This window comes from Varanus komodoensis, unplaced genomic scaffold (assembly GCF_004798865.1).
Source record: "Varanus komodoensis strain SLA01 unplaced genomic scaffold, ASM479886v1 scaffold43, whole genome shotgun sequence".
In the NCBI taxonomy this organism is placed as follows: Eukaryota; Metazoa; Chordata; class Lepidosauria; order Squamata; family Varanidae; genus Varanus; species Varanus komodoensis.
This window is the reverse complement of record NW_025335985.1, coordinates 8,032,607-8,053,201: the sequence shown is the minus strand read 5'-3', so window position 1 is coordinate 8,053,201 and position 20,595 is coordinate 8,032,607. Positions and strand designations below refer to the sequence as shown.

The 20,595-nt window shown below is 69.2% G+C and overlaps 1 protein-coding gene across 3 annotated transcripts in view; it reads right to left on the bottom strand.

Moving 5' to 3' along the window:
• Window positions 1-20,595, bottom strand: part of LOC123030244 (phospholipid-transporting ATPase ID-like) — a 45,429-nt gene that overhangs the window by 7,163 nt on the left and 17,671 nt on the right. For 2 of the 3 annotated variants that reach the window (XM_044444024.1, XM_044444025.1), the window contains exons 4-23: window positions 19,656-19,769; window positions 18,971-19,069; window positions 18,266-18,327; window positions 17,718-17,790; window positions 17,129-17,199; window positions 16,060-16,142; window positions 13,684-13,842; window positions 12,176-12,264; window positions 10,951-11,147; window positions 10,475-10,683; window positions 9,885-9,928; window positions 9,425-9,590; window positions 9,140-9,328; window positions 8,714-8,829; window positions 8,159-8,323; window positions 7,585-7,696; window positions 7,149-7,254; window positions 6,600-6,747; window positions 5,810-5,993; window positions 470-693 (exon numbers count right to left, since the gene is read on the bottom strand). In XM_044444024.1, coding sequence (XP_044299959.1) covers window positions 470-693; window positions 5,810-5,993; window positions 6,600-6,747; window positions 7,149-7,254; window positions 7,585-7,696; window positions 8,159-8,323; window positions 8,714-8,829; window positions 9,140-9,328; window positions 9,425-9,590; window positions 9,885-9,928; window positions 10,475-10,683; window positions 10,951-11,147; window positions 12,176-12,264; window positions 13,684-13,842; window positions 16,060-16,142; window positions 17,129-17,199; window positions 17,718-17,790; window positions 18,266-18,327; window positions 18,971-19,069; window positions 19,656-19,769 — 2,610 coding nt within the window. Of the gene's footprint in view, window positions 1-469; window positions 694-5,809; window positions 5,994-6,599; window positions 6,748-7,148; window positions 7,255-7,584; window positions 7,697-8,158; window positions 8,324-8,713; window positions 8,830-9,139; window positions 9,329-9,424; window positions 9,591-9,884; window positions 9,929-10,474; window positions 10,684-10,950; window positions 11,148-12,175; window positions 12,265-13,683; window positions 13,843-16,059; window positions 16,143-17,128; window positions 17,200-17,717; window positions 17,791-18,265; window positions 18,328-18,970; window positions 19,070-19,655; window positions 19,770-20,595 lie in introns of those variants that run through there. The other variant, XR_006416066.1, reaches the window with a different exon arrangement.

Below are 20,595 nucleotides of genomic sequence, written 5' to 3'. Positions count from 1 at the left end.
CCCCCCCCCCCACACGCATGTCGCTTCTTCCACGGCTGGACCTCCCCCTCCCAGGCAGCCTCTCTGTGCACCCCTAGAAAGGGAGCTCGGCGGTGTCCTGCATCCCTGGACAGCCCCCCGGGGGGGCCCAAGGAGACAAAGGTGCGTTGCAGGCTTCTGGGATTACAAGCCCCCCCCCCCCCCCGCCCCTGGATGCAGGCTGACCATCAGGGAAAGGCGATCCCGGGGCTCGTTTTCATCAGAGCCAGCACAGGAGGATCAGATGAAGCAGCCCAGGGACGTCTCCCAGCGCTGTGGCTGCAGCCACGGCCGCCTCGCCTTCTGAGGCGCACGTGCTGCGGCTCGGGGCCGAGCGAGCCCCCCTTTCCGGAGGCCAGCCTGGGACCCGTGTGGATCAAGCACCCTTCCGGGCAGAGGGTGCGTCCCCCAGAAGCGGAGGCAGAAGCGCCCGCACGGCGACGGGACCCACCTGCGCGGAGAAGCCGGAGAAGAAGCCGTACCAGAAGTGCACCAGCGTGAAGGTGAAGTTCTTGTAGAAGAAGTAGGCCAGGAACTTGCACATGCGCAGGTAGGACCAGCGGCCGTGGACCAGCAGCAGCCGCTGCAGGTAGCGGAACTGGGCGAAGCAGAAGTCGCTGGCCAGCACCGCCTGCATGCCCTCCTGGCCGCCGATGCCGACGCCGATGTGGGCCGCTGGGGCAGGAGAGCAGCCGTGAGGCTGGGGGCTGCCCTGGCCCTCGGGGGCCTGCCCGCCCCCCCCCGCCCCGTGGCCGGAGAACGAGGCGCGGGCTGCGCCCGAAGAGACGTGGGAGGCCTCCCCGGCAGAGGGGCTCAGAGAGGGGCGCCTCCCAGCGCTCCTGCAGGCGGCTCCCCGACTGGGAGCGGGCTGGGCCCTCCGGCAGCCCTGCAGGGGAGGGGACCTGGGGCTGGCAGAAGGCCAGCCTGGCGCTCGGCTGCCTCCCCACCGCAGCCCAGGAGGCACACGGCGACCCGTTGACCACGCGCGAGGAGCCGGGGCCGCAGCGGCAGGCGCCTGCTGCCGGAGGAGAGGGCAGCCCTCGGGGGTCCTCTGGGCAGCCTGGCCGGGAGGGGCAGGCAGAGGGGCCAGGCAGGCGGGCTGGCGCTGTGCAGCGGCCGCGGTGGGTCGAGAAGGGACTTGCCAGAGCCCCCCCACTGCCCGAGGTACCCGTGCGTGAAAGGCCACACTCCCCGGGGCTGCGGCCTGCCCCCAGCCAGGCTCCCCCGTGCCCCCCATGGCCTGCCCTGCTAGTCTGCTGCCAAACGGGGCCAAGCCGGCCCTCCCGCCGGAGCCCAGCCACCCACGCTGCAGCCCCAGTGCTCCCCCCGCAGACGGGCCCCGTGCCGGGCTGAGCGCCTCCCCCAGCAGCATCCTCGTGTGGCCCATGTGCCTGGCCGGGGGCCACTGGCCAGCGTTTTCCGAGCACTGCTGCGGATCCCAGCTGGGCCTCTGCGGACACTTTCATCAGGCTGCAGCCCCTGAGAGTGCCGCGGTCCTTCCCAGCGCCAGTCGCGGAGATGGCCAATCTGCTGTGACGGCTAATCAGGCACATTGCGCTAACGAGAACGCCAGAGGCGCCCGTGGGTGGGCTGGCTGTGCACATCTCCACCGCGTGGCAGATGAGGCCACGGAGCCACCTTGCCCACAGGCTGCTCTGGTGCTCCGGCGGGAGCAGCCTCCGCTCCCGGAGGTTTCCACCTCGCCTCCAGTGAGTGGGAAGGGCCCGGCCCGGCCTCGCCGGAACACACAGGCCCTCCTGAGCAAACCCGATTGGATTAGGCAAACACGGAAGCGCCTTGCTTCCGGCAGTAAGAATACGCCAAGGGCAGACAACTCTTTGTGGGGGAAATGAACCCACGGGGACCACCCATCATCTCATTGCCCCCGGGGAGCCACGGCGCTCGGGGGGCCGTGCAGGAGCACAGCAGGCTCTGGCGCCCACCTCCTGGCAGCGCAGAGGAGCAGATCACGCTGCCCTGGCCGGTCCAGGGCCTCTGGGATGCGAGCGGCCAAGCCCCCTGGGAGCGCAAGCAGATGTTTGTGGGGGAGGTCCCTGGCTATTTCTCCTCCTCCCTGTTCTCACTTTTAAACTTTTCCCCCTCTTCCCCCTTCGTTTGCTTCCTTGTAACTCCCGCCACTCACTGGTAGGACCTTGTGGCTAACCTTCAGGGAAGACGGGAAGCTCGGGCTGCAACAACGGGGCAGAAAGAAGGAGCGGCAAGGGTCCCCGGCGGTGGCGGCCAGCAGTTTGTGTGCAGTGTTTGCTCTCCCGCCGGTGGCCAGCCTGGCCGACGCGGGCGACACGCGCAAGCCAGCGGCCCTGCGGGAGGACAGGCGGGAGCGCCGGGGCAGCGGGTGGCCACGCTCCGCTCCAGGGAATCAAAGAAGGCGCCGAGTTTTTAGACAGAGCAGTGATCCGCAACGGCCATGAGCAGCGCAGAAGCGGGCCGAGGCGCCCTGGGAATCCCGGAGGGGCACTCACGGACGCGGCGGGAGAGCCACCGGCTGCGGATGAGCTTCATGACGCCCCGAGAGATGTGGAGCGAGAGGATGAGAGTCAACCCGGCAAGAGAAACACGGCAGGGCGCAGGAACAGCAGTCAGGGGAGAGCGAGGGGTGTGGGCGAGGGGCTCCCCGCTTTGCAGAACGGGGGAGCGTGCCTGCCACGAGGCGTGCCAGGTGTGTGCTCTCCCGGAGCCACGATTCGTGACGCATCCCATGCAGCCCACGGCCAAATCCCCTTCCCCGCCATCCACGTGGGAACGAGCGACACTGCCAGGAGCAGCTTTGGCGAGGCGAAGCAGAAATACCGGGGCCCAGATGGCCTTCTCACCAGTCCGACCAGTACGTGGAAGAGGGACAGACGGGGAAGAAGATCCCTCCAGGTGAATGAATGGCTACGATGGTGGTGCCACAAAGGGGGATCTGGATTCTGGGACCACGAGCCACGGTTCCGGGAAGACGGACTACTGGCAAACGGCGGGCCGCACCTCACAAAGAACGGGAAGCGGGTGTTGGGCCATTTCACGGGAAAGCTCATCAGGAGAGCTTTAAACCGAAGCATCCGGGGCAGGGAGACACGCAGCACGGACAAGCAGAGGGGGGCGGCCTCGAGCAGGGCCCAGCCCCGGCCCCCGGCAAAGCAGCGAGAACCGCGGGCACGACAGACCACGGTCTCCAGCGTCTCTGCGCCAAAAGCCCAGAGGATGGGAGGCACACGGCACGGACTTGAGCTCCTGGTGCACGAGGGCAAACGTGCTGCTACAGGAATGACGGAAACTGGGTGGGATGACGCACACGACCGGAACGCGACCACTGACGGACACAACCAGTTCCAGAAAAACTGGAGGGAGAAAAGGGGAGGTGGGGAGACACATGCACCCGCACAGAGAGATGAGGAGAGCAGCTTAGCAGCCCCGCGGAACGCATCTGGCTTCATTTAATAATTAAATAATAAAAACACGTACTGATTGGTGCCCTATTACCACCCACCCAGCCAAAAACAGGGCAACCACGTAACCGTTGAAAAGCAACTGGCCAGCATTTCTGAGAACAATGCAGTCATCACGGGGGACTTTGGTTTCCCCGACAGATGGTGGGAGACCACCGATGCCAAGCATGGTCCCCCCCAAGAGATTCCTGTCGTGCGTTGCCGGCTCCTTCCTCCAGCAGAAGGTGGAGGAAGGAACCGGGGAACAGCTGCCTCCACTTTAATACTGACTAACAGGGATGGCCTAGCAGACAGAAGAGCAGCCACGAGGGAACGTGACCGAGTGAGATTGGATTCTCAGTTCCGAAGGAGATGAAGGTCAACTGCAGCCGAACACGAGTGCTGGACTTCAGGAAAACCCGCTTTAACACACTCAGGACGATGTGTGTCATGGCAACTCTCTCTTACAGGAAAGAGAGACCAAGAGAGGCGGGAAATCTTGAGAAAAAGGATCCTCCAAGCACAACTGCAAACAGTTTGGACAAGAAAAAAGTGTAGAGAAAATGGAGGACGCCCACGTGGCTCCACAAAAGGTCAGGGGACAGCCTGAAAGAAGAACATGCAGAGGAGGCGGAGGCAGGCCAGGCCGCCTGGGGAGAACGCAGGCAAACAGCGAGGAACCGCAGGGACGGTGGCGGGAAAGCCGATGCGGGAAACGCTGCCGTCCGCAGAGTCATCCAAGCCAAAGACACGTGAAAGGGAAAGGCGGATGGCAGAGTAATAACAGGTGGCTGCCGCTGCCCCCATCTTCAAAAAGGAGGAAGAAGATGAACCCGGGAACAACAGACCAGCTCGTCTGACATCGATCCCTGGAAGAGTGCTGGAGAAACCTGCCTCAAAGCACCTCGAAGAAAATGCAGAGAGGAACAAAAGTCAACATGGATTCATCAAGAATAAATCCTGCCAGATGAATTTAATCTCATTTTTGACTGGGTAACTTCCCAAACAGGCAGAAGGAACACTGTGGGCGTAATCTACCTTGACTTTAGCAAAGAAAGCTAAAAAGAGTCCAGGGGAGGGCACCAAAAATGACGCAGGGCTTGGAAACACGGCCCTGTGAGGAGCGGCTGAGGGAACGGGGCACGCTCAGCCCCGAGAAGAGAAGGCTGAGGGGGGACACCGTGTCCCCCTGTAAGGACCTCCAGGGCTGCCACTCCTCTCGCTGATCCCAGAGTGCGGGACACGGAATCACCGGTCCAAGCTGCGACAGGCCAGATTCAGGCTGGCCATCAGGAAGGGCTTCCTCCCTGACAGAGCAACGCGGAAGTGGGACCGGCTGCCTGGAGAAACACCCCCCGTCCATTACGCCGGCTGAAGCCAAGATGTGGCGCCCAGGCACGCAGAAGTGGAGGCAGAGAAAGGCGTGTGCGACTCGGGAGGAGGCAGAGGAGCACACCTGGGGCTGGAACTGCCACAGGGCACCTGGGCACAGGTGTGCATTCGACCTGCCAGGCGCAGGCCACCCGTCACGCCAGGGAGTGGGTCTGCACCGAGAGAGGCCCCAGCGGCCCCCGCCAAGCAGAAGTTGGCGCCCCAACTGTGGGGGGGGAGGACAAGGGCTGGCCGTGCTGCTTTGGGCCCCCACTGTGGCTGCCTGCTGCCCACACCAAGGGGGCCTCCTCTGCTCCCCCAGTTCGAGTGCCAAGAGGCTACCGGGACACTGAGGACGGCGACCCAGAGGATGGCCCGAAGGCCCGGCAGCCCTCCACCCGGGAAGCTCGGCAGGCCTAGGGCTGGCCTGGCTCTGGCGGGGAGACCCCTGGGAGCCACACAGGGCCACCCCGGGGGGAGGCGGGAAGTACATGAACGAACGCAATTGTCAGCCCAGCCAGAGACCAGGCCTGGGCAGCCCCCGCCCCCCCACCGGCTCCAGGGAAGCAGCTTCCCTGGCGCCTGCAGCTCCTCCCAGGCAGTCCCCACGTGGACCCCCGCCAGGCCCTCCCTGCCCAGGTCCGGGCCGCGGCTCCAGCAGCACGTGGACGGGGCCACGCAAGGACGCTCCCGCCGCATGTCGGGCTCCGCAACGTCTCCCTCGGCATGGCTGCCGCTCGCTTGCTCGGGGGGGGGGGAGCCACTGCGCAGCCCCCCAGCCCAGCGGCCTCCTGGTCTGCGGGGCAGCGGCTCCCACCGGCCAGCTGAGCCGGAGGGCACCTGGCTGGGGAGGCCACGACACGCACGGCTCCGCCGCACAGCCCGTCAGCAAGAGGCAGGCGGGCGGGCGGGCGGGGAGGGGAAACCGCTGGGGGTCTCCAAAGCGGCCCTCTGCCCCGGGGAGGGGGGGGGAGCCCGGGCGCACTCACCCTTGATCATGCTGACGTCGTTGGCGCCGTCCCCGATGGCCAGCGTCACGGCCTCCTTGCGCCGCTTCACCAGCTCCACCACCTGCGCCTTCTGCAGGGGCGTCACCCGGCAGCAGATCACCACCCGGCACAGGCAGGCCGTCCGGAGCAGCTCCTCCTCCAGGGCCCCCTCCAGCGCGAGCGCCTGCGGGAACGCGCCCCACGGCGCCTGTCAGAGAGCGCGGGCCTGCGCACCCGGAGGAGTGCGCGGGCCCTGGGGAGGGGGAGCCGGCCAGTGCCGCCTCTGTTGCCGCGCTGCGCTCCCCGGGAAGGATGGTGCTGGCCCGCTGGCTGGAGCTGCCGCCCCGCAGAATTTGCCAGGCCGGCGCGAGCCGGGAGGGCGTGCCTTCTGTCCTGCACCGGCCCAAAGCCCCCTCGCTGCAGCCCGCTTCCCTCCCCAGCGCACTTCTTGGGGCCGCAGGCGCCGCTTGCACCCGAAAGCCCGCCGGGGCCCCGCGTGGCTGCCACCTCCCCACCCAAGGGCTCGCGGCGCAATGCAAGCCCCCACGGCGGGGACTCTGGGCCCGCCGGCTCAAGGGCTGCGCCACACCGACATCCCGGCAGTGTTCCTGCCCCTGGTTTGCGGGACCGGGACCAGCGCCAGCACGGGAAGGCGAACTGTGCGAGCGCGGCCCACGTGCCCGCCACGTCTCCCCCACGGGCCGGCCTGCCGAGGGGGCCAGGCGCTTCTGCAGCGTCCTTGGAGGGAAGCCCCAGGGCCGCTTCGCTCACGGCCACCGCGCCTGCTTACCAGGCTGTGCCCGTTGATCACCAGGCCGTACTCCCCATTGGGCTGTTCCTCCGGCAAGACCTTGCTGCCGCCGGGCTGCTGGGCCAGGCTGTCCGCCGGGCTGTCGCCCACGAAGGCCGCCGACGGCACCATTTTCTGCCTCGCCTCCCTGGAAGAAAGGCCGGCATACCACGCGGCCGGGCCCGGGGAGGGCCGGGTCGGTTCTCCCACACCAGACTGGGAAGGCTGGTCCGGTGCCCCAGAACCTCCCCCAGGCACCAGCAGGGGGTCCCCCGAGGCAGCCGGGCGGGCTTGCCGGCGGGACGGATCCTCCCTGCTGGCCAAGGGATTGGGTCAGGGTCCGCCACCCACAGGGGCGCCTCTGGGGAGCCCCATTCCGAAGCGATGCAGCCCGCGTGGGTCACAGAGCCCGGGCGGCGCCGCACGGCCAGAGAAGCCCGGCCCCCGCCCTGCTTGGCCGTCGTGCCCGGGGAGGGGGCCTCTGCTTGGCCTCACACCCCACCCCGGGCCCTGGGGAAGGTGCGGGGGGCAAGGTCCGAGCGGCCCTACCGGAGCTCTTGCCGCACCTCCTGTGAGGTGCGCCCCTCGATGATGAAGATGTCCTCCATGGCGTCGGACAGCATGTTGCAGGAGTAGCCAATGTTGACCGCTGTCTCTGGGGGGAGACCCGAGAGAAGCCATCTGGAGGCCGCCCCACTGCCCGCCCTCGGATCTCCCTCCCGGTGCCGGGCTGCGCGCTGCAGGCTGCGGGGGGAGAGGTGCCCTCGGCCGGGACGCCGGCTTGCGCCCATCCAGCGGGGCCTCGGGCAGAGGGCTGGGTGGGCCGGGCACGGCCCCACGGCCCCCACCCAGGCTGCCCTCTGGCCTCCCCCCGTCCGAGTCGGCATCTGCTCGTCCCTCTGCCGCCCAGAAAGGGGGGCAGGGCCGGATCCAGCTGCCCTCTGGAGGAGCCCCATTCCGCGCCCCTCGGGCAGCCTCGGTTTACCTTGTTTGTCCCCCGTGAGCACCCAGATTTTAATCTCGGCTCTTCCCAGAATCTCGATGGTCTGTGGAACGCCGTCCTGCAGCTTGTCCTCGATGGCCGTGGCGCCGAGCAGCTGCATTGGCGGGAGGGGATGAGAGAGGGAGACCCCTGCGGCGCAGCCAGGGGCACACGGGGGCTGCCGCCAGGGATGGCCTCCCAGGCAGCCCTTCCAGCAGCCCCTGCCCCACATCACTGCTCACCCTCCGTCCCTGCTCTCCTCTTGCCTGAGGAGCAGGCAGCCCCCCCAGAGCCCTCCAGGCAGGAGCCGAGGTGCCGGAGCTGCCTGGCCAGTCTCAGTCTCAGCCCGCACAGAGTCCTCCCGCGAAGGGGGGCGGGCAAGGGCCACGCTGCACCTGGTCCAGCTTACGGAGCCCATCAGCCGCAGCCGAGGTGGCCACCGGGGGGGCAGCAGGGAACTGCAGGCTGAGCGCTCCTCCAGCCTGGCACACCGCTTCCTTGGGGAACGGCGGGCACCAGCCACGCGAATGGAGGGCCCTGTGTGCCCCCCCAGCCCCCTCCCCGGCCGGCCCCTCACCATCAGGTCCCTCTCGACCTCCTCGTACAGGGCGGAGAGCTTCTCCTCGCGCTCCTCCAGGGCCACGCTCGCCTCCCGGTGGCGCCGCTGCCAGGCCGCGAAGTAGTCCTCCTCCAGGTGCTTGTAGGCGGCCACCAGCGTCCGCAGCCCTTCCCCGGCGAACTCCTGGGGCGCACGGACACCCTGAGCGCGGCCCGGCCCTCCCCCCGCCATTCCCCCAGCAGCCTTGCCACATTCAGAGGCAGCGCCTGCTCGGACCCCCCCACCGCGCCAGCTGGCTTGGGCGTGGAGCTCGCCTTGGGGGCAGCCCGGGCACTGTCCTCGTGGCGCCCGAAGCTCGACCGCAGGCGGCCCTCAGGCGGCTCGGAGCCGAGCCGAGCCGACCGTTCCTCTCTGCCGCGCCCAGCCGGGGGCGCAAGCGGGCCAGCAGCGGGGGCGCGCTCGCTCAGAGGCCGCCGGGCGATGCAGGGCTGGAGGCAGGGCCTGGGTGCGCATGATCCCCGGCCAGACACGCACGCTGGCAGGCGGGAAGGTGTGCGCGTGGCGGGCACTCACCTCCAGGTGGCGGGTGGTCTCCTCGCGAAGGGGTCCGCAGGAGGGGTGCAGGAGCTCGAACAGGACCGTGTCAGCCCCCTTGCAGTAGAGCGCCAGTTCCCCCCGGGGGCTGCGCACTGGGCAGAAACAGCACGTGCTCGGCGGGTGTGTGCGGAGGAGGGGCGGCCGGGCAGCGCGCAGCAGGCAGGCGGCCCCCCCACGCGGCCAGGGCGGCCTTCTCGCTCCGGCCCCGGGCAGTGGTGGGGTGGGGTCTCCGTGGGTGGCCCGAGGCAGCAGAGCCGCTCGCCCCGTGCCACACGCCCCATGTTGGAGCCGCAGCCGCGCCTTGGGGCAGCGCCACGGGGAGGGTGGCGCCCCCGTGGGAGGAGCGCCCGGCCCCTCGGGGCACGCAGCGGGGGTCCCGGCCCGCGTGAGTGGGAGACGCACCGATGACGGACATCCTCTTGCGCACGTTGCTGAAGTCCAGGATGGCGAGCAGCTCGTACACCAGCGTCTCGCCCAGCTCCACCACGGTGATGGTCTCCGGCGTCCGGGCACGGAACACGAAGCCGAAGTTGCGGGCAGCCGTCACCAGGGCGCCCTCGTCGGGAGACTGGGCCTGGTACACCAGCACACCTGCCGGGCCAGAGGAGGCACGCGTCACACCCCCCCACCCGGACCCGGGGCCTGGGCGCCCCTGCCTGCCCCCCCTGCCCGCCGCCGGGGCCTCACCTTCCTGCTTCTCCTCCGGCATCACCGTGTGGCAGAGCGAGAGGAGGAGGAAGAAGCGGTGGGCCGGCGCCTCAGCCGCCTGCACCGCCCTGAGCAGGCTGTGGTCGTGGAACACAAACTTTGGGTCGGCCAGCGGGTTGGACGAGAAATCCACCTTCTCGGTTTTCTAGAAGAGCAAGAATGGCCCCGCATCAAGCTTTTCTGCCCGCTCTCTGCCCGCTGCCCGGCGGGAGCCTCTGAAAGTTCCCCCAGACTCTCGTCCCCCGTCCCCCTGCCTCCACACCAGAACTGCTCCCGGGACCGGGGAGGTGGGGGGCGGGCCAGGCAGGCGGGGGAGACGCGGCCTTCAGGGAACACGCTGCCGGCCGGCCGGCCCAGCCTGGAGCGCAACGGCACCCCTGCTGCCACACACCCTTCCCGAAAGAAAGGCTCGGCAACGGCGGGGGCTCTCAGGTCTTACCTCCGTGCTCTCCACCCGGTTCCCCTCCGCATCGAAGGCCTCCCCTGTGGGTGGGAAGCACAGGCGCTGCTGCAGTGGCGCGAGGGCGCAGGCTGCGCATCTCAGCAGGGCAAGCACATGAACGCAGGCCAGCCCAGATGACGAAAGGGCAAAACGTGCCGGAATGAATCCTGCCATTTCACACGGTCGCTCTGTGCAGGGCTCCGGCCGGGACGGGCCGGGCCGGGACGGGGGGCTCCCCACGGCCAGGCCACGCGCCTGAGGCTCACCTGGAGGTCGGGCATCCTGCCCCCCGACCTGTGCCCCCAGTTCCTAACCCTCTGTCCTGATGCCGTCGGCGAGGACCGCCGGCCCATCGCAGGCCTGAGGCGGCTCTCTGTCTCGTTCGCCTCCTTCCGGGGCCAAAGCGCTCCTTCGCCCTCCGGATCCGTGCACGGCTTGTTCCCTGCCTCACCCGAAAGCCAGAAGAGTGGCCCAGAACCCGGGAAGCCGTGGGCCAAGCCGCCACGCCAGCAGGGGCCCGTTCGGGCCGGAGAGCCCCCGCGTCAGCGCAAGAGCACGGGGGCCGCGTGAGGGGCTGGGGGCGCTACCGTAGAGCTTCCCGCCGATGGAGCACTTGTTGAAGGTCATGATGTTCTGGGTGAGCGTGCCCGTCTTGTCCGAGAAGACGTACTTGATCTGCCCCAGCTCCTCGTTGAGGGTGGTGGTGCGCGCCTGGGCCGGCATGTCCCTCGCCGCGTGGTACATCTTGCGGTCCCAGTTGATGTAGAAGCTGTTGCCCAGGCGGATGATCTCCACACTGAGCGGGGGGCGGGAGGGCGGAGGGGTGTTCCAGGCCCAGCCGCAGGAGCCCCCGGCCCGCGGGACTCAAGGCGGGCCTAGCAAGGGGCCGGCTCCCGCGCCCGAGGAAGGGCACACGCTGCCCCTCCCGCCGGGGCGCCCCCCCCCCCTTGCCACAGCTTTTCGCCGCCTCCACAGGAGACCGCCAAGCGTAAGGATCCCTGTGCCGCCTTGCTGGAGAGGCGGGCTCCCACCGCGGCAGCCCCCTCGCGGCCACGCTTCCTACCTGACGTAGAGCGAGATGGGCACCACCGTGTTGAGGATGATGACGTACGACCAGAACATGAGGAACGCGGAGAAGGCGGCGGAGGGGGTGTCCCTCGCCCAGGGCAGGTACACCTGGAAGGCGCGCCCCGTGCGGTTCTCCCAGAGGCCGTTCCCGATGGCCAGGACCAGGCACAGGACGGTCAGGAGCACAAAGATCTGCGGGCAGGCGGGGCGAGCGGCTCAGAGCAGGGCGGGGGGGGGGGGCGGCTTCGCTCGTGTCAGCCAGGGAAGGTCGCGGTGGGGCGGGGAGCCGGCCGGGGGGTGAGCCTCCGCCTGGCCCTTCACGCGGCCGCTTTGCCGCCCCGCTGCCCACCCGGAAAGACACCTGCTCGCGTGTCCTGCCCCGAGAGGGCTGGGGTTGGGGTTAAAAGGGCGAAACGCGGCCCCGCCTGCACGCATTTCGGGGCTCCCCAAATCCCCCCGCACTGTTAAAAAGAAGAGGGAAAGGGAAGGCAGCGCCGGCAAGCGGGCCCAGGCCTGTGCGGATCGAGCCGCCCCCGGCGGGAGACGACGGCCGAGTCCGTCCGCCGGGCCAAACTGGGAAACTCTGTCCAGCGCTCACCCCGCGAGAGACCTTGCAGGCACGCCGCCTCACACGCTAATCAGGCAGCCCTTCCCAACCCGGCTCTCTCCAGACGGGTGGGACTGCAAGTCCCATCACTCCCAGCCAGCACATCTCCCTGCACAGTCCAGAGCCCAGGGAACGCTCCCCCAGAGCGAGGCTGGGAGGCCACTGACCGGCCCCCACGCCGCTGGCCCGTGCCGCTTGTGGCCTCCGTGAATCCGGCCGGCCTTTGAGCACGAGCGAAGTTCTGCATGGCTCACAGGGGGTCCGTGCGGTGGCCCCCCGACGCCAGCCAAGGCCCTGAAGCAGGGTGGGAAGGCCCACGCCTCTTCCGTCAGCAAGCCGGCCTGGCCTGGCCCCGGGAGCTGGCTGGGGAGCCGGGCAGTGCGGCCTCTCGCCCCCCCGGCCACTTGCGCCCAGTCCAGCCCGCCTCACAGGGCTGCTGCGAAGCGGAGGGTGGGCTGAGCAGGACGGGTTTTCTCGCAAGAGGAAGAGGCAAGGTCTACATGTGATCCAGCGGGGGGGGGGCGGAGGCAGTGCCCCCCCGCCTCGCACAGCTGTCCCCAGAGCTGCGCGCCTCTGCCACGGCTGCGCAGGGGGCGAGTGGGGGGGGACTCACCATGAGCACCAGGAAGTTCATCAGGCGCTCAATGCTCGTCCTTTTGAAAGCCGTCCTTCCGCTGTTCTGCATCAACTTGGTGTCTGGCCCTGGGAGCACAAACGGGCAGGATCGGAGCCGCTTGGCGAAATGTGCGGACCGGAGGCCCCCGCCACCCCCCGTAAGGCCCACGGCTCCTGCGCGGCTCCTGGCCCAGGAACGGGGCGGCCCAGGGAAGGCCACCCTCCGCCAAGCCATCTTCCCGCCTCCTCCTCTTCGGGATGCGGGCCGGGTGCTGGGGCCGCACTCTGGGGCCCGCCGGGGGCCTCCCGGGACAGGGGCACGTGCCGGGGGAGGGCGGTCGAGGCAGGGAGCAGCTGCTGGGAAGGCAGGCCGCTGTCCCACCGGGAGACGGGCGGGCAGTGTCCGGGCGGGCCAGTGCACAGGCTCCGTGCTCTGTGGCCACAGGACTCGGTGTCCTGCAGGGCAGCGGCTCCGGCACAGGAAACGCAGAGCTGCACCAGGGCAGCGGGAGGCCGCTGCTGCCAGGCCGGCCACGCGCACGGAGGGCACGTCGTGAGCGGAGCCGGCTGGCGCTGGGGGTCGGGCTGGGTGGCCCCGGAGGGCCCTCCTGACTCGCTCAGCTTCTGTGGTTCCTTCATCTCGGGCTCAGCGCAGGACTGTGCTGCCTCGGAGCTGCGGGCGAGATCCCAGGAATGCAAGGGGGCGGACGCCTGCACTTTCTGTCTGGACTTTGCCGAAAAAGGCACGCATTCTCCGCTCCCGTTTCCTGTGCCCTGACCTCGGGCCGCTGCATTGCTGAGCTGGGACTTCTGCCTGAAGCGGCCCGGATGCGCGTCACGCTCGCTGGCCAGTCCGAGCATGTGGCCTGGGCCGCACCCTGACTCATCTCTGCCAAATCCTGGCGTGCCGGCAAAACCCTCTGTGCTCTGGGGCTCCTCCACTGCCGCAAACGCGGCGTCTGCCTGTTGCTTTTGCTAACTGCCTGCGCATTTCATGTCGCTTTGCTGCTCAAAGGCCAAAGCTCTCCGAGCTGCATGTGACAATTAGTGAAATAAGAATATCAGCACAAACAGCGTAACATCTGCCTAAAGGTTAAGACCAGATTTTGGCAGCTTGAAGGGGGAGGCAGCCTCACACCGCTTCGCCCCCCGGCGCCCACGCGAAGAGAAGCACGTGGCGATCGGGCTGCCCAGCCCACTTGGCTTTTTCGCTGCCTGGGACGGGCAAACGCCCTTCCGCTTTACTCCGCCAGGCCCTGTGTGTTCTGGACCCTGGCTCAGTCCATCGGGTGTCTGCACTGTGCTTTGCGATACAATCCGCAACAGCACCTGCCTGTCTTGCCCGTGGGAGGGGCGGCCGAGACGGCTGGGGGTGTGCCAAGTCCGAAACTGCAGGCGTGCGTGCAGGGCCCGCCCAGCCTCCGAGGCAAGGTGACCGGAGGCCCCCGAGGCTGCGCCCCCCCCCCAGCCGCGGGAATCCGCACGCAGGCCACGTCCGGCTCTTACCGGCGAAGATGACCAGCCCGAAGCACCAGTCCGTGTTGCGGATCGTGCAGCCCCTGAGCAGTATCTTCTCGTTGTCCAGGGCGTATTTCTTCCTCTTAAAGACCAGGGTCCCGGTGAATCGGTCCAGCCTGTTGTTCGGTGCCTCGCAGCGGACCTCGCCTGCAGGCGAGCACGAGGCCCCGTGAGTGGCGGCCGCCTCTCCCCGCACGGGCCCTGCCGCCTCCCTGAAGGCTTCCTCGGTTCAGGCCTGCGGGAGGGGGCCGGCGGCCGGCCTGGGCTCACGGGATCACAGAAGAGGCGAGTTGGCAGGAGCCACGAGGCCACCGGGGCCACCCCTGCTGCCGCGGGACACCGAGTCGCACCGTCCCACTCAGATGCCGCCCAGCTTTGCTCCGAATCTCCTCTTTCTGGCGAGGGAGCGCGGGGGAGAGGCCACGTCACGGGGGGCAGCCTGTTCCCACAGCACCGTCTCCCCCCCAGTGCCCTCCCCAGCCCTGCGCGGCCCTTTTGCGTGGGTAGTGGCTGAGGGAGACGCTCCGGCATGGGCCCCACGCCCCTCGGCCCCTGCCCGTTAGCTGGTGCCGTGCTGTGGCAGGGCAGAACTAGCGGGCCGGGGCAGGCGGCCGACTCCGAGGGCGACGCGGACCTGCTGCCCCAAAACCGAGCGAGCTCCACGCCGCAGGCAGCCGCAGGGGGCGGCCCCCCAACCTGCCCATCCACACATGGGCGGCCCCCCAACATACCCGTCCATGGGGGCCTGACGGAAGCTACACCGGAGCCCAGAGTCTCCCTCAGGTGGGGAGAAGGCCAGAGAAATGAAGTGAGGCGGGAAAGAGCCCCGAAGGGAAGCAAAGAGTGCAAAGATCTGTGAAGAGAAAGCAAGCGGTGGGGCGAGAGGCAGGCGGAGGGCGGCTCTGGGGTGCGCAGGCGAGCCGGGCAGGGGCGGCCCTCCTCCCTCTCCGGGAGCTTCCCCCTGCGTGGCCAGGAGGCCTGTGGCTCCACTCTGCCCCATGCCGAGGGCCGTTACCGGGCAAACGCAAAAGGGGTTGCTTGAAAAAGAGGGCAATGGCTCTCGTCCGGACACAGGGCGAAGGAAGGGGGCTGTCCGAACGGCCCCCGCGCTCAGCGCCACGCCACGCCCTCCTGGACCCGTGCCCGCCACTTGCACGCTTGACCACGTGTCCCGGGCGGGCGCCGATCGCACTGCCCAGCAGCCGGAAAGCAGAGTGCAAGTCGCTGGCGGGGCGAGTGGGCTTCGGCTGACACGTCCCGCTCTCGGCCCCGCAGCTGCGGACGCGGATCCGCCTCAGCCTCATCGGCAGCCCCCTCCTGGCTGCTTCTGTGCGGGGGGCGGCCCCTGAGGCCCTTCCGCCCCGCTGGGATAGTGCCGCCGGTCGCCACCGGTAGGGAAAGACCGCTGGCATCACGCCTCGCGCATCCACTCACGCTCAGGGTGGGCCGGCTTCCCTCCTGAAGCTCCCGGGGCCCCTGCAAAGGCTCGCGGTGGCCAGCGGCTCGGGGACACGGTGGCCTCCAGCAAGTGGGCAGAGATACATCCGGAAAGCCCCTCGCAGGTGCCCAGCGGGCCTGCCCTTCCCATCGGTGCGAGCATTCGCCAAGGGCTCCCCCCACCCGTTTGGAGGTGCATCTCGGGAGGGGCGCTGGAGCAGGCTGAGCCAAGACCTGGACCGCTCCGGGGCTTCCCTCCCTTCCTCGGGGATGGAGGCAGCGGCACGGGGACGTCAGCTCCAGGCAGAGAGAACCGCTTTGGAGAGGGGCCGATCACGGCCCTGCAGCTCCGGCGGGCCCTCTGGCCTCCTGGTCCCCGAGCTGCCTGGCCATGGGCCCCTCCTGTCCACAGGCGGAAGGGGGCTGCTCTCAGCCCCGGGAGCTCCGTGCAACCTGCCCAAAGGGGTGGCCGGAGGGCCCTGCGGGGAGAGGGGTTAGAGTGCTGCGTTCAGCCCAGAATCAGCGCTCTCAAAGCCCCGCCAGACTTCTGGGGACCCCCCGCCCGGTTCTGTAGCGATGCAGGGCTTGGTGAAGCATGGAGGACGCACGGGCGCTCCGTCTGAAGGCCAGGTGGGGGGCAGAGCAGCTTGAGGAGGGGCGGAGGAGGAGAGGAGGATGCCGAGGGGTCTCAGCCCTGCCAGGAGGGCCTCGGCCAAGAGCTACAACTCTCTGAAGCTGCCACGGTGGGGTGACTGGCGGACCCCCATCCTCTGGCAGGACGGTGGTGTGGGCTGAGAAGTGGCGGGGTACTGCGAGGCCGGGGTGCCCCCCAAGCATGCTCTGTGCCCTTGACGATGCACCCTGCGCCTGAGACTCTCCCGGAGGGGCACGGGGCTGGAGGAGGGGCAGGAGAGGCCCCCAACTCACCGTCGAACTGGCTGAGCGCCTGCAGGTCCTCTCCCATCTCGGCCGTGACCGTCAGCGCCTGCTTCACCTTCAGGTTGGTCTCCCTGGAGGATCACGCGGGGCAGAGGCGACACCGCGGTCACAGGGTTGCTCCTCGGTGGGCCTGTGGCTGCCCCGTGCCGGGATGGCTGAGCACGGCACTCCCGGGCAGCGTGAGCACCTGCAGCTGGGGGGGGGGGGGGAAAGGGGCCTCCGGGGCCCCTGAGCTGAGGGGCGCAGCCCAGGTCCACCGTGCGCCCTGAAAGGCAGGCTGGCGTCGCCGAGAAACGAAGGCGCCTGGCCCAGCTCCGGCTCATGCGCAAGAGGTGCAGGCCACCCTGCCTCGCCAACCTCCCCGGAAGAGCCCCCCAGCCTCCCCCGCGGCTCGTTCTGGGTGAGGGGCTCTGCGGGACACCGGAGGCGGCCGCGGGAGTGGCCCAGGCCTCCCGGCATCGGTGGGGCGAGGCTGGCTCCCAGCTCCGCCACATGGCAGTCACAGAGGCAGGGCTGGGCCCCTTCTGTGCCGGCCAGGCGGGCTGAGGCACACACCGCCCCCCCCCCCCCCCCGGGGCCAGAACAGGGAAAAGCGCTGCTGCGCATGGCTTGCGCACTTCGGGCAGGCGCGACGGAGGGACTATCTGGCGCTCTCCCCCAGGGCGGCTCTCCGGCAGCTCTCGGGGGTCCTCAGGCACCCTCGCCTGGGCTCTGGGCCTGCGGGAGCCTCTTTCGGGGAGATTCCAGAGCGAAGGTCTGTGCCGCGGGAACTGCTCCCCCGCCCTGCCCAACCCCCAGTGCGTGTGACATGAGAGCGCCACGATGGCCCCGGGTCAAGGTCCCTCCTTGGCCCTTGGACTCAGGCAAGATGCTGGGGGCCCGGAGGTGGAGGGCGCTCAGCTGCCGGGGCGTGGGAGGACTCTGGGAGAGCACTTCTCCAAACGGGCCCTCTGAGGCGGCCAGCCCCGCGCCCGGACGCCAAGCTCCCCAGGGATGCTGCACGGCACCGCCACCCTTGAGGGCTGCCACACCGCCCCCCGGACGCTGCAGCACTCACCCATCCAGCTCCATGGTCTCGATGTAGGTCAGGCTGTGGGGTTCGCTGCTGGACAGCAGGAGCAAGTCCGCCTGGTGGGGAGAGGACGGCAGATGGGTGATCCGGGCGCAGGGCAGAGCGCCTGGGCACCGCGGGCCGCCAGCCGGTCCCCTGCCCAGAGCCTGTTTGTCCCCAGGAGAGGCTGCAGCCCGCCCCCCCCCGCACTGGCCAACGCAAAGCCACGTGCCATACGGTACGGGTGCCGCCGAGCGTGGTGCATCCGGGCCCGGTGAGGGTGCCGGAGCGGAGGCGTCAGCAGCAGCCCGGGAGACCCGTGAGGTGGGGGGCAGGCGGGCGGCAGCCTCCTCATGCCCCCGCCGGCCTCCCCCCGCCCCGGCCGGGCTGCCCTGCAGGGAGCGTGGCGAGAGACCACCGCCACTCCGGCCCTTCTCGGGCCGAGGCTGGCTGGGCTCCCTGCGAGGCCGCCCCCTGGCCGCTGCGGAGCTGCGCATGGCCCTCCGAAGGCTGCGGAGAATGTGGTCCCCCCCCCCCCGCGGAGGCCCCAAGCAGGGCCAAGCGCAGGCTGCCCCCAGCCGGGCCGGCGGCTCACCGTCACGAAGTTGTTGTTCTCCAGCTTGATGATGTCCCCCACCTGGATGCTCCGCCAGCGGTCCGTCTTCAGACTGGAAGGAAGGCGCACGGCGCTGGGAGAGCAGGCCTCTTCCGTGCTCCCGGGACGGACGCCTCCCTCCTGGCGCTCGGCGGCAGGGGCCACCGCACAGCTCACACTCCGGGACTGCAGGGGCGGGGCGACCACCCCAGCCACCCCATGTGCCCCCCAGCACCTCCCGCACTGTGAAGAGAGCGGGGGCAGGGCACCTCCGCCCAGGGAAGGGGCTTCAGGCCCACGGCTCTGCCCACGGGGTCCTCCCTGGCTCAGGGCAAGCCGCAAGTGGGGCCCGTCCCGATTCCACGAACAGGCACGAGGCCGGCTCCGGGCCCGAGTCGGCGGACCCGAAGGGACGGGCAGCGGGGACACCGGCGCTCCTGGCAGCCACACGCTCCCCGCTGCCCCGTTCCCCCCTCACACGCCGCATGTGCCAACGGCCGCCTCGGTCTCTCCTGCCAGAACTGGGTGCACAGCGACGTCCTGCTCACCTGCCGTCCACCAGCACCTTGACGGGGCGGTTGTTGACCTGCTTGTCATTCGCGTGTCGATTCTGGAAAACACGGAGCCGGCCAAGTCACGCCATGCAACCCACCACCCCCCCCGGGCCAAGCGACCCAGCAGGGTCTTCCGGGCATTCCGGGGGGGTGGGGTGGAGAGAGAAGCAGCAGCTTCCACCTCTGGGCCTCCTTGGGGGCCCGAGCGCGAGCAGGAACGGCCCCGCCTCTTTCCCACCTCCTTTTGCTAAGCGGCCCCCCTCAATTCTGCTGCATCCGGAAGGGGACCAAGCCCTCCTGTCCCCAGCAGCGTGGAGAAGCAGGCCCCCGGGGCGTGGGGGCCTGGCACTCCCCGCATTCAGCTTCCTGGACACCCAGGGAAGGGCCCCTGCGGGTCCGGCAGGGAGGGGCAGCCCATTCCATTGGTTCCGCTTCTCTTCCAGCAAGAGGGACCCCCTCGCTGCACGGCCGGGAGGTCTTTGCGGGCCTCCCCCGGTTCCCTTTGTCCTAGCACTCTGCCCCACCCCTGCCCCCAAAAGCTCCCCCTCGGAGCCGCATGGGGCCTGCTCTGCCCCCCGCCGTTGCGCCCGCCTTCCGCACGCAGGTTCGGCGCTCCGCTCGTCGCCATCCCCGCCGCTCCGCTTCGCGCGTGTGGCCCGGGCCCGAGGTGCGACCCCACCCGGGCGCCGCTGTGCTCACAACATCATCGATGGCGTCCTTCGCGGCCGACACGGCGAGCACCAGGACCAGCGGCACCACCGTGGTGAACCAGGAGAGGGAGGAGATCGCAGGGATGAGCTGCAAGGGCCGGGGGGACAGTGAGCGCCGTCGCCTGCGGAGCTGCCGAGAGTCTTCAGCCTGCTGCCCCCCCCGCCACTCGACAGCACCGGGAGCACCCGTGGCCCCCGCAACACGCCAACGCCAGCTGGGGCTGGAGCGCTGCCGGCCACGTTCACGCCCCTGCTGCCTGTCCACGGCGGCCTGCCACTCTCGCGCTCCCCCCGCTCTCGCCGCGTCCCTTGCCCCCGAGCAAAGCGCATGTCGCTCCAGCCAGGGGTTCCCTTCACACGTTTCCAGGGCCTGCGTGCCCCGCACAGGAAGCCCAGCCGTGCTGCCACGCAGGAACCACGGCCGGCCGGGGACCCAGTGGGGCAAGGGGCTTTTGCCGGGCGGGAGGACCGCAGTGCGGCGGCTGTCGTGCGCCCGGGGCCCACCGTGCCGCTGCTGGCAGGGCGGGACCCTCCCGCGGCCCGCGGAGGGGTCTGCCGGGCAGGCCGCCTCCACCCGCTCGCTCGTCCCAGAGGCCGGGACGCCCCACGCGTGACGCCCAGAGCCGGGTCGTGGAAGGAGCAGCTGCACCACTGCGGACCGGCCTGGCCCCTACCTGCAGGATGAGCAGGCAAAGGAAGTAGGCATTGGCGACCCGCTGGAACTGCTCGAACAAGTTGAGCGGCAGGAAGGTGAAGAAGTTGTACTTGGACGTCTTAATGGCGTTTTGCTGCGGACAGACAAAGCGTGTGGCTGAGCGAGAGGGACCCTGCCCGGCCTGGGCTCCTCGGCCGGAAGGCGTGGACACGCTGGGGACGGTTCAGAGGAGGAGGATGCGCAGGCCGACAGCTGCAGCCCACATGGACACGGTCAGGGGAATGGCCACACGCAGCTGGGCCGGGAAAAGAGTGGCTTTTTTCAGACATCGGCGTGAAGTGGAGCTGACACTGACCGGACACGGTTCCAGAGACTGCCTGCTGGCATCTGACAGATGGCGAGGGGCACTTCACGCCACCTCACTGCCGCCGCCTCCTCTTGCTCAGAGTAACACCCTGTCCTCCTCCTCCCCTTGAAGAATCTGCCTTCTCTTTGGAAAGCACTAACTGTGCTGGGTGGGACCCTCTAACAAGCAGCGCAAGAAAGTGCTAATGGCGGAGCGCTCAGGGGAGCCCCCGGAAAGACTCCCTGGAGGCTGGTTGCTGCTCAGAATAAATCCTTCGAAGGAAAGCTTCCCCTGTCGTCGTCTCTCCACCTCCCAAGGCACGTGGTGCTGCGCAAAGGGATCCTCGGCACTCGGGAGGAGACGGAGTTTTACAGAAACGCACCTGGACCTCCCCGTCGAGGCAGCGCTGGCAGTGGCGTTTCCAGCCGTGGGCTTCCTGGAAAGCTGCCCCATGAATCTCGCCGCTTTCTGCGCAGACGTGCCTCCAGGACCCCTGATCAAGGGACCGCGTTCCGCACGCACTTCCGCGGGCCCGGCGCCGGGAGAGCAGGGGTGCACCGCTCCCCCTGGGGCAGCCCGAGGTACCCCGTGCCAGGCAGCCGTGGCGGAGGGA